At 32.8% G+C, this 12,559-nt stretch overlaps 1 protein-coding gene and 2 long non-coding RNA genes across 3 annotated transcripts; 2 read left to right on the forward strand and 1 right to left on the reverse strand.

Moving 5' to 3' along the window:
• Positions 1 to 47: 47 nt before the first annotated feature.
• Positions 48 to 1,039, reverse strand: LOC146927162 (uncharacterized). Its single transcript, XR_015008180.1, has 2 exons — positions 722 to 1,039; positions 48 to 104 (listed from the first exon to the last, which is right to left on the reverse strand). It is a non-coding gene; the product is annotated as an uncharacterized LOC146927162 (long non-coding RNA).
• An 8,448-nt stretch (positions 1,040 to 9,487) lies between these two features.
• LOC146927163 (uncharacterized) lies at positions 9,488 to 10,090 on the forward strand. Its single transcript, XR_015008181.1, has 2 exons — positions 9,488 to 9,560; positions 9,841 to 10,090. It is a non-coding gene; the product is annotated as an uncharacterized LOC146927163 (long non-coding RNA).
• Positions 10,091 to 10,332: 242 nt separating this feature from the next.
• On the forward strand, positions 10,333 to 11,040 carry LOC146927164 (uncharacterized). Its single transcript, XM_085707024.1, has one exon. The coding sequence runs from the start codon at positions 10,333 to 10,335 to the stop codon at positions 11,038 to 11,040; it is 708 nt and encodes a 235-aa protein (XP_085563150.1).
• The last annotated feature ends 1,519 nt before the right edge of the window (positions 11,041 to 12,559 follow it).

The raw sequence follows: 12,559 nt of genomic DNA on the forward strand, positions 1-12,559 counted from the left end.
CCCAAACTGCTACTCCTCCAAAGTCTTTGTCACTCCCGCTTAACGACTCCCTATTTGGATGTGGGGCAAAGCCCGATCCACGAATTAATGTAGAGGGTCACGATCTAAAAACAACATAATTAGAAAAATACAACATGCATTGCATGTAGGCATGGTAAATGGCTTTAAAATAAACATTCAACATATAAACTATAACAATGTACATTTAGCCTAAAAATGCAGACTCTACATGAGTGTGAAGCCTATCACAGGACATCACATGCAAATGATTCCGGAATTAATACACCTCCGCAGAGGGTTGTGGCAACTCCACATATGGAGATGAGTATCTACCCATCTATCAGACTCAATGATCCACTACGGGATAAGGTGGTCAACGCACCCTGTGCCACCTCTCCGGTGTGCACCTCGTGACTCCTCTCTGGTGGCCACGTTTACTATGAAACACATGAGCATATGATTCCCCTTATATGCTAATGCAACAACTTACATATCTCAAAAGCATGTGTAAACAATTCATCTCATGCATAAAAGCATAAATTCATCAAGCATTTCAATTATTTTGAAAGCAAAGTACATCAATAGATCATATTGATAGCATATAATCCCCAACTGCGCTAACACATTTACTCAAAATGTTTATTCACAAACAACACATATATAAGCACATAAACCAACCACGCATTTAAGTAATTATAGTGTTTCGAGAGAGTGCCCTTACCTGAGCAAAGCATTCCCTTTTATTTCTTTTAGCCATGAAAGACCCTCAAGAATCCATAGCCATTCCATTTGAATGCTTTTAATTATCTTTTTACTCATTTCTCTAAACTCTAACTCAAACTCTCACTATCTCACTTTCTCAAAGTTCATGACACAAACACTCAAGGGAACAAAAAGAAACTGAAGAAATATAGAGAGAGATGATCGTACTCGAGAGAGAATAAGAAAGATAGAACTCTAACTAGTTTCTACCCAAGGAGTCCACGATGTTGAAGATCAAGAATAAGGCCAGAATTTATTGTTACTATTGATATTTATTTTATTTCTTTTGATGAAAGTTAACATTTTTAAAAGTATTCTTTTTCTAAAATAAACTAACATGTCAAGATAACTTTTGATTAAGAAAAGATGCCTAGATTTAATTAAGGTTACCCTATTTCAACGGGGCTTAATTATAATAATTTTTTGTCTCTAAAATTTTACGAAAAGTTCAACAGAGTCTCATTTTTAAGTAATTTATTTATTGTTATTTCTAAAGGACTAAAGACACACATAATGAAACTATTATTTTCTAAAACGTTATTTTGAGAAAAGAAATCTAGCCGGTATAAATTTTTATTCTAAAGGACTCGTATCATAATACACCAATTTATTTTTCTACAAACGTTGTTATGAGAAAAATCCAGCCCATAGATAAAAAAAATTCTAAACTTTCTATTCTAAATATAATAGTATTTTTAGTGTCTAGTTATCCTTTTTAAAGTCCATGACTATAACTTAAGAGACTACTAAATTAACTTAACATTTTTGTTTTACATATCACGTGATTATACTTTGTTAGTGATTGAAAAATCAAAGTTCAATATGTCTATATGTATGTATAGGGGGAACTGAAATAACTCCACAATAAAAAAAAGAACGGAGTAATTGAAAGAACAAAGGTGAGATAAGTTTAATATTCAATACTACTTTATTTTTAAAACCATAAAACCGTACTAATCAATTTTATTTCACTAAACAAGAATATATTTGTTCTCTTTTTCATAAATAGTTCTTGTGATTGTGATGATACTAGATTAGATCCTCAACAGAAAATGAAATAAAATAAAATAGGTACGGACTCTCTTATAGCATCAAAATTTACTAGATGTGAGAAATAATTTTAGGATTAGAAATAGTGATGAATGAGTTTCAAAGAGGAAAGCATAGGAAGAAAACATAAGAAGGACTAGACCAAAATAGAATCCGATCGGGGAAATGGAAACAGCAAAAAGTACATAGGATTATATCTAAGATAGAAAGGAATGAGATATTAGGGATAAAAGGAATAGCACATAGAGAAAGGATAATATACACACCTTGAAGTTTTTGATTTGGCTAACTGATTGTGCGACTCTTTCTACTCAAAGCTTCTATACAAGGGATATGCAAGTCTCAAATGGAAACATCTAGCTCTTTTTACATTATTTTTTTACGGTTATTAACTCTCCATACCAATAATTCTTTAGTCATGAATTTTTTAATCACTTCTTATTATTAAAACTCACCATCATAGATAAAAGTATAACATTCTCCTAAGTCCAGATAGTGTTTTGTCCAAATATAAAAGAAACAAGGGATGAAGATAGTTTCCTCTATATGAGCTCTTAATGACCACAAAACTAAAAGGAACTATTCTTTTTCAAAGATTTACTGCTAACTCTCTCTTGATTTACCTCAAAATGGCAATTTGTGTGTCACTCATACTTAGAGAAAAAAAGAAGGTGAAGGAACAAGAGAGATGGGAGTTTATGGTTTTGTAGAGAGAGAAGTAGGAAGAAAGCAGAGAGAATGAAGAAAGGAACGTGAAAGAAAAGGAAGAGAGAAGAGAGAAGATCAAATGAGAGGTTGGGAATTTGGTTGGCTTGCTCCACTTATAAAGAAAGCCACAACAATTCCTAGCCCTTGGATCATAGTGTAAACATGTTGATTAGATCTTAGCCTTTCAAAATAAATAAATAACATAAGGGCCTTGAAAAAAATATAACTTAAGTGAAAAGGTTAGGACCATGTAATATGTGTGTGACGTGTAATTAGAAAGAGGATAAGAATTAGAGTAGATATTTTCCTTAAAGCTAATCTTCCTTAACTTTATTAGTTACAATTGGTTCTTATGAGCAAAATTTCGATGGGAAAAATATTTTTATAGCATAAATCTATCATAAATAATTTTATGATTCTATACAAAAAATTTCGTATAAAACGGAGTTTGTTTTAAAAATTAAGCGCGGTAAATTTTCCGTTTGTGGAAGAGACTGAAAATTAAATTCTCGAGAAATTTTCTGAAAAATTTATCATGAGTCGCTATCGCGACAAAAACTACAAAATATTCGAGTAGCGATAAAAATTCATCGTCGAAGGTATTATTTATTTTTATTTGATCATAGACTAAAATAAACGAGGTAGCATAATATTATATTATTAACATTTATTTATTTGTAAAATTACGGGTCGTACAAGATCAGAGAGTGAGGGTTTAGAGGAAGAGTAGATTCTACATTGGGGACTGTTAAGAGTCCCCTATATATAGAGGTGGAGGGCTGCAGAGCCGTCGTAATGCCACATTTGGGTACGATGGTTACGAAATCGTGGGAAGTGTAACCGCTAGAGGAATAAATGCGGGAACGTGCAAAGAGACGTTGTGGCTCGTTTGAACCGTACACCCCCTTCGCGGAGAAGGGGTATGTTGCAAGTAATGTTGTCAAACGTGGTGTTTGGGCTTTGGATTGTATTGAGCCTAAGTAAATGGGTCTAAGATCCTTTTGGCCGGTCCAAAACAACAGTGACAATGCATAATATATGCAAGGTTTGGGGTTTAAACCCTGGCCACCACAAAAAATGAAATGATTATTATCATGAATTTTTATTATTGATAATTTCCATCAGAAGAAAAGGTTATTTAAAAAGTTTAATTGGTTTTTTATTTTTGAAGAAAAGTTTAATCGGTCATTAGAATTAGAATTAAATGATTGATAATTTCCATTAGAAGAAAAGGTCATTTAAAAAGTTTAATTGGTTTTTTATTTTTGAAGAAAAGTTTAATCGGTCATTAGAATTAGAATTATATTTTTTTTTATCTAATAGCTTAGTTGCTAGAACTCACACAATTAAATGTGGAGAAGTGGGGTGTCTGGGGTTCGAACCCCGGCCCCTGCATAAATTATGCAATGTCCCTACAAACTGAGTTAATCTAACACGGACATTTAATGAAATATTTTATCTTTATCAAGGGAAAAAGGAATGAAAGTTTGATATTTGAATAATTGAATATAAACCAAGTGATTGAGCTCAAGTGGTTAATAAACTTTAATAAAAGACGAATCGTTCGTGAGAACCAAATTTGATTTTTAGGTGGATCAATTATGAGCTAGGTTATACTTATCTCATATGAAAATATTCCTCCTCAAATATAAATCTATATTATTATTTTCAGATAAAAAACTCAGATGTAATAAAAACTAAGATACAAACTCAGTTGATCGATTTCTCTCTCTGTCACCGTTCCACCATCACTTCACCGTTGTTCCACCACCGCTCCATCACCATTCCACCACTGCAAAGCTTCAAGCTAATCTTCGCTTAATTGAAGTTGTTCGAAAAGCTCAAAGTTCTCGAAGTTGCGTTCTCCCAGAATTTGGTCAAGCTTGTGGTCTTTTAAGCTCTGATTTGTGGTCTCTTACTCTCTGATTTGTGAGTTTCATGATTCTATTTTGTGAATTTGATCTAATTTATGAATGTTAGGTTTTAGATATGTAAAGCCCCAATTTTTAGCACTAAAAAATTGTGTCTGTTTTTTTTTCTTAACGAAAGAAAAATGTTTAACTTTTTTAATCACAAGTCATAATCTATTATTCACAAAATATATTAAAGGTTCCTTTTCCGAATGAAGGTTAGAGTTATACAGAGCTTTGCATGACAATTCAATAATTTACAAGACACACTTACATCCCTACGCAGAGGGAAAATTTCCTAACAAAAGTATTGACTAAAATTAAAAGGAATCCTAAGCTGATCTTTAACTATAAAATAAATAAAGTTGGTTATTGGACCCACCTATGACATCAAGCTCAAGGCTCTCTCCCTACCGACTATGTGGTTGGTTCGAGTACATCCCTCGTGAACATGATCTATCATACGGCTAGGTCAAATCCCCAAGATGAAATAGTCTACTCATTAGGGGAGGTGGAATAGGCATCTTCTGTCGTGGTATCTCGACTTACATTGGAATCGTCGGAATCTAATGGCATATAGCCCACACATCCACTGAAAGTGTCACCAATCCGAAAATAACAAATATACAGGAGCAATAACCATAAACGGAGTAAACATTGTACGTGAATTAGAGATCTCATCCTTTTTTTGAAGAAGCTAAATAGCCCACGCAAATTGGCACCGGAGAGAATCGAACCTGAGACCTTGTGGAGGAGCACACTCCCAAGACCCAATCCAATACCACCAGGCCAACCCAAGTGGGTTATTTAGAGATCTCATCCTAATCCATGTACGAAAACAAGTAGAGAAATAATGCTCAAAATAAAAATATTTAAGACTCGATTCCTAGTGCAATGTCTATATGTCAATGCATATGATTCTAGAAATTAACACCGCTCCGCAAAGGATTGTGGCAACACCACTAAGGATATGAATATTTTACTCATCTATCAGACTCGATGATCCACTAGGGGATAAGGTGTTTAAAAACGCACCCTGTGCCACCTCTCTGGTGTGCACCTCGTGACTCCTCTCTCGTGGCCACGTAAGTATGAAATGCATAAGCATATGATTCCCTATATATGCATAAGCATTTCTAATCATATGCAATATCTCAATTATATCATCAGTATATGTAGATCAATAATATCAAGAAAAATACATTGCAAAGTAAACATTTATTCACTTTAGCAACTAGGCATTGTCAAAACGTAATCAGATGTGGAGCAATTATGCACAACAAATTAACATGTATAAGTATATCTAAAAAGTGGATAGGTGCCCTTACCTCGAATGACTTTTCGTTCACACAAATATATATATCCTTCCCATGTTAGTCACCAGAGACCCTTATTTTATTTTATTATCAATGGTGTGTGAGGATATCATGTAGGTCGTGAGCAATAGGGAGGCTATGATTTGATAGCTTTGTATATGTCTTGATATCGACTGAAGTCATATAGTTAATGACTCATTTTTCTCTATGAGTGGTAGTAGTGAGAATAAGTAATTTAGATTTAGAAACATAACTTTGGGAAATTTCAAGGTGGAAAGTTAAGGAATTCAAATCTGTAATTCACTAGCTCTTGATATGTCTTCGTTGAGTTGAATGTTGTGGTAGATATTGAAAACTTTATACAATTTTGGAATATAAATGTTTGAAGTAAAAGTATGTTATAAGAGGTTTGAAGAGTTTTTGGTTAAGATTTGACACATTTTCTTTTTCAGATAATAGGGTCAAACCAATTAGACAATTTTTGTTAGAGATTTGAGTTTACAATAAGAATGGGATAATGTGTCATAACTATTTTACAAACAAAGTTCAGACTCTTGTAGTTAGCGTATATATTGTTACTTTCAGTTGAACTAGTTAACGACCAAGGTCAAAAATAGTTGGAGATATGTTAGGTCGAAAGGCCGTAGTTTAAAGAATGTTGATACTTTAGAATCATTTTATACATGTGGGCTATGGCCTAATCAAAGTCAAAACAAGATAATTGTCTTTTTATAGTCTGTGGGAACTGAATTTCAAAATTGATTATAGAAAGTGATACTGATTGTTTTTAGATTTGTAAATGGTTAATAGTCTATTGAAGTATGGATAGGTCTTGTTTGAGCTAGAATCGAAAAAGAAAAAAAAAATGATAGACAAGAAGAAATTTGTTATGCAAAAATTACTATTGCCAAATTTAGAGGATATTATGGCGTGAAGTATTCCGACTTATTTATTTGAATTTTTGTTTTGAAAATACATGCAAACTACTTTTCAAATTAAAGGATGAAATTTCTAGTTTAAAAATTGTTTGGATTAAGACCAGTGAAAACTTGCATTTTGAAATGTCAAGGAAGTTTGTGAATCATTACCAAAATTTCAGTATTTTAGAAAGGTGTAAGTGTTATAGTTGATTAGGCTTGCCGGGCTAAATTTATCATGTGTTATTGCTAGCCTGTGCGTCGGTCATGGCTCAAACGTGGGTCGTGACCGTAACTAAATCAAAAACAAATGTTACTATTTAGATCTTGTAACATTTGACAAATGTTGGTAAAGCCCGTGTTACTAAATGATTTCAGTAACACTTGAGAGTATTACTTGTAACACTTAAAAAATGTTACTACCTCCGTCCCTAATTATAAGACCCTTTTGAAAAAATAACGGGAATTAAGATAGTGATATTTGTATTAAATATGTTTGTAATTACTATTGGTTTTACAATTTTATCTTTTAAGAGAGAGGGTTGGTTTATGTTTTCAACATGTTATTTATTGCTTATTGAAGAAAAAGATGTATAATAAATAGGGGCATGTATGTAAAGAAATAATTAATGTAGTTGGAAATAGCAAAGGGGTCTTATAAAAAGGGACAAAAAAAATTCTCAAAAGGGTCTTATAATTAGGGACGGAGGTAGTACTTATTAACTATGACCTAGAGGTCCTACCGGTTCAATGCATTAAAACATTGATTCAAAGACCTTTCCTGTTGGAGTAAATCAACGTTTTAAAACAACCGATTGAACCATGAACCAGTAATGTCAACAGTTTGGTTATTTGAATTGTTCGGTTGCAGTTTGCTCTTATTTGAGTAGTTCAAACAAATGAACTATGACCTAGAGGTCCCACCAGTTCAATGCATTGTTCGGTTATTAAAACATTGATTCAAAGGCCTTGCCCCGACCTAGCAGTCAATTAAGTTCTAACTTGGGCATAACTACATGGTTTTATCCCAATTCCAATTACAGGGAGAGAGACAAGACAACACAAACATTTAACCACACAAATAAACAAAAGCATGAGAGGATAACTTACAGGAGATGAAGAATCACTTGTTAAACCAGGAATACAAATAACAATAAATTTGAGACTTTTATGTTTAATCTTTAAGATTTGTTGGGAATATCAAAGGTCAAATACATAATGAGGTCCTTCGAGTTAGATATTTGTAACGAGTTAGTCATTTTAGATTTATTTTGTATCAAGTTAATCCCTTAGGCCTTACAATGTTGCACCGTTACCTTTTCCATCCAACACCATTAAAATGTTTATGTGGCGCCTAACTATGAAAAATTATTATTTAATTAATTTTTGGCAAAAGTATAAATGTAAAACACATGTTCTTCATCTTCTCCATCATTTTAGTATTCATCTTCTCCATCCATCAACATTCCTCATTTTAATCAAAATTGAAAACTAAATTATTTATTTTAGTAAAAGTAAATCAATAAAACCTAAAAGTGAAGGAGACGAACATCTACAATGCTTATCCTAAACTCAACTAAACCCATGTCAATACCCAAGAAATTAGGTTAAAAATGCTTATGTGACCGTAAAAGATAATGCTTATTAAAAACTGATTAAATAAAAATATTACTTTATATTAAAACCTTTTAATTTTTTCTTTCCATTTTTTAAGGTATTTTGTGGAGCTCGTAGTTCTTTTTTTTTTTTTTCTTTCACTTGGACAGAAAACAACATTGCAACATTAGTTAGGTATTGTTATTTATTCTCATTTGCCAAAAAATATTTGATAATAACATATCCAAATTGATATATCATTCTTTATACAATTAAGCGCATTAGAAAATCATATTAGTACTCGTTTTTCCGCTAATATTCAATAAAGTGAAACGGTGTCTTTTTCGCAATTTCATATTGTTATTGTCTTTTGCTATTTTATAAATTACGCATTTAATTTTAATAAATTTGAATGATTGATATATTTCATATTCCTTAAAAAAATTGTAAAATGTAATTTTACGCTATTAAACAGGGATAACATTATATATACCTTTTCCCACTTTTTTAAAAGGGAATATCATTTTATATTTATAATATTTACACTATTGATTACTTTAACTTTTTGAATCTGACCTATTATTAATGATTTCATATGATAATAATAGTAAAATCAATATATATATATATATATATATATATATATATATATATATATATATATGGAATATAAACATGTTCATATATATAATTAGAAAATTATATTAGTAGTAGTCTTTCCGATAATATTCAATAAAGTGAAAAGTTGTATTTTTTGCAATTTCATACTATTATTGTGTTTTTTCTATTTTATAAATCATACATTTAATTTTATTAAATTTGAATAATTGATATGTTTTATATGCCTTAAAAAAAATTGTAAAATGTAATTTTATGCTATTAAACAGGAATAACATTTTATATACCTTTTCCCACTTTTTTTAAAAAGGAAATATCATTTGCTCAAAAAAAAAAAAAAAAGGAAATATCATTTTATATTTATAATATTTACACTATTGATTACTTTAACTTTTTGAAACTGAACTATTATTAATGCTTTCATATGATAATAATAGTAAAATCAATATATATGGAATTTAAACGTGTTCATATATATAATTAACAGTCAAATGAGAATTAATGATATTTAATAAAGTAAAAATTTGCATAGAAAAAAATAGTAAAAATAAAAATTATAATACATTTTCAATGTCTATATAATAGAAGGATGTTAGAGTTCTATTTGGTATACAAAATGGCCTCTTACACCTATCAATCTTATCTATTTGGTATTTTTTGCATTTTTTTTATCATCAGTTCAGGTAATGACAAAAATTAGTTTTAACTTTTGAACTGCATTTTCGATATACAATTTACTTCTCAAACTGAAAAATATTATTGAATGTTATATTGTGTTCATAGTCTACACATTAAAAAATAAAACAGTTTATTAAATCGGTATGACTCAAACACTCAAATGAAGTTGTATTGTTTGTATGAATGTTTTAAAAATTTAATACTAATTCTTTTATGTGAATCATTATTTAAAAATATGAATGATACATATGAATAATATATAATTTTGACTTTGAATTTATTTAGGATTGGCTAGTGTGATGAACCCTCCAAGCACCGTATGTACCATACCTTGCACTGAAACTTGCAATAAAGAATGCCGTGCTAAGGGATTTGTGAGAGGTGGATGTGCGACTACTTATGTTAAGAAGGGGATTTGTTGTTGTTCTGGCTCTTAAGAGGGAGATTTGTTGTTGTTCTGGCTAATGAGTTCTATTGTATTATGGAACCAAAATAAATAAAATAAAGTTTATATAATTTTCATTCTCCTTTTGGATGTTTATTGTGAAAATATTTCAATGATTTCGATGTTGAAGTTCAATCATATTTACTACTTAAAACTAAACTTTTTTTCCACTAGAAAATTACCACATTCATACGAAACTTTTATGATATATTTAGTTATACTAAAAAATAAGTAGTTGTAAAGAAAATTTTTGGTCTCAATTGAATTAAATTATTATCAAAATTTTGAGAAATTTAGATTAACTAATTGAATGGACCAATTATAAGAGTGCAATGAGCTCTGAGTTTGTTTTCTCTGCTCAATGTGACCAAAACCTTCAGGCCACCAAAAAGCCACCCAATCCCCATCAACAACCTTCCCCAAAGATTTCTTTCTGTGATAAACTGCTTGGACCTTCACAAGAAACCCTAATTCGTGAAAAAGAAGACATGATTGAGAAAAAGCTTGTCCGCATAGAGCATGAAAATGGCAATCGACTGTTACCCAAGGTTCACCTGGAACCATCAGTCTTCCAAGAACTTTGTACACCATGGAAGGATGCCATTGTTGTTAAGCTGCTAGGGAAGAATATCAGATACCACACCATGAGAGAGCGCCTACAAAAAACTTGGAAAACCCAAGGAGGATTCGAAATCATGGACAATGATAACAGATTCTTTATGGTGAAATTCGATGAAGCGGCAGATAAAGAAAAAGTCATAACCGGAGGCCCATGGCTAATTTTCGACCACTGTCTTGCAGTCGCACACTGGACGCCGGAATTTGCTTCTCCAAATGCCAAAGTAGACAAAACAATCGTCTGGGTGAGATTTCCAGGATTGAATCTTGTGTATTATGATGGGAGTTTCCTCTTAGCCATGGCGTCTGCCCTTGGCCGCCCCATTAAAGTAGACACAAACACTCTGAAAATTGAACGTGGAAAATTTGCAAGGGTTTATGTTGAAATTGATCTAACTTTGTCGGTCGTAGGAAAAAATTAGGGTAAACGAACATTGGAACAAAGTCCATGCCGGAAAAAAACAACACCACCGCGCCTCCACCATAACTAGCCGCAGCCAACTCCCATGGAGAGAGTCAGAGGATGCAACAACCAGCATTGAAGCTCAATTAATTCTGGAATCTCAAAACGGTAAGGCAGTTACTGTTTTTACTCAAGAATCATTAGCTAATGATGACAAAATAATTAGTAATGATGGAGAAAATAATGAGCTACATGGTGATTGGCTAGTTGTTACTAGAAAAAAGAGAATCCCCAATAACCCCACCTTATTCTCCTCCAAAACCGCTACACCTAAAGGAAACCGCTTTAATGCCCTAACTAATCTGAATGCTTCCAACAAAACTGGCCCACACAGTCATATTGCCCTAGCTCGCCCTGTTCCTCATGACCAACCACGTGCCCCTCATATCCCTAAGGTAACAAAACGGCCCAGACATGACCACGATCCTTTGACTCACAATCATATGCCAGCAATAACAATTCACAAAGCCCCAATCAAGAACACCTACGTGGCAAAAAATTTCCCTCAAATTCACAACAGCCAAAAAGCCACCAATGATTCACACAATCATGTCCCACCTTCACGCAATATACCGACCCATGCTCAACAAATAAATCACAGTGACATAAACACTAGCTCACCTATTCATGCTCAACATTTAAACCACAACGACATTAACACTAGCCTATCTATTCAAACCGAACCAGAACCTAACAACCCCAATCAATTCAAAACCGTGACACTAAAGAAAAGGACCAGCATGACACTATTATCTTTACTGACAGTGACCAGGATTTACAGAATGCCAATGAAGAGGACATGGTTATGTAATTGTTATCTCATTCCTTTATCATCAATGTCTTTTGTTATGGAAGCTCTCCTAGATATCTCAATCCTCTCTTGGAATATTAGAGGGGCACAAAACAGGAATGCAAAAAGACATTTGAATGATTTGATGAGAAAATATAACCCAACTCACATGGCAATTTACGAAACTCATGTTCCCTTTAGTAGAGTCTCCTCCTTTTGGACCAACAGCGGTTACACCCCCATCTACATCATTGAAGCAAATGGCCACTCCGGAGGTATTTGGCTTCTGAAACATTCAGCCATGAACATCGCTACTAATGTTATTGATTCTAACCAACACTAAATAACCTTCTCTCTCAGCCGTGGAAGTGCAAACACCATTTGCACATGTATATATGCTAGCCCTAACCATACCGTTCGACCTAGCCTCTGGACCCACCTTATGAACATTAACCATAACATTGATGGACCTTGGATGCTCATTGGCGATTTCATTGAAACTCTCCTTCCCAGTGACCAAAGAAGTGGCATCTTCCATCACAACAGGGCTGCCACTTTCTCAAACTTCATGACGGCTTGCAACCTTCTTGACCTTACAACCACTGACGGTCGGTTTACTTGGCACAGAAACAACAATGGTATCCGCATCATCTCTAAGAAACATGATAGAAGTCTTGCAAATGTTGAC

The sequence above is a fragment of the Medicago sativa genome, chromosome 4, assembly GCF_051527215.1.
Source record: "Medicago sativa cultivar Bolivia chromosome 4, Bolivia_mono, whole genome shotgun sequence".
In the NCBI taxonomy this organism is placed as follows: Eukaryota; Viridiplantae; Streptophyta; class Magnoliopsida; order Fabales; family Fabaceae; genus Medicago; species Medicago sativa.

Bases quoted from the DNA above. Each gene is read 5' to 3' on its own strand.
- LOC146927164 (XM_085707024.1), top strand. From the start codon at position 10,333: ATGAGCTCTGAGTTTGTTTTCTCTGCTCAATGTGACCAAAACCTTCAG.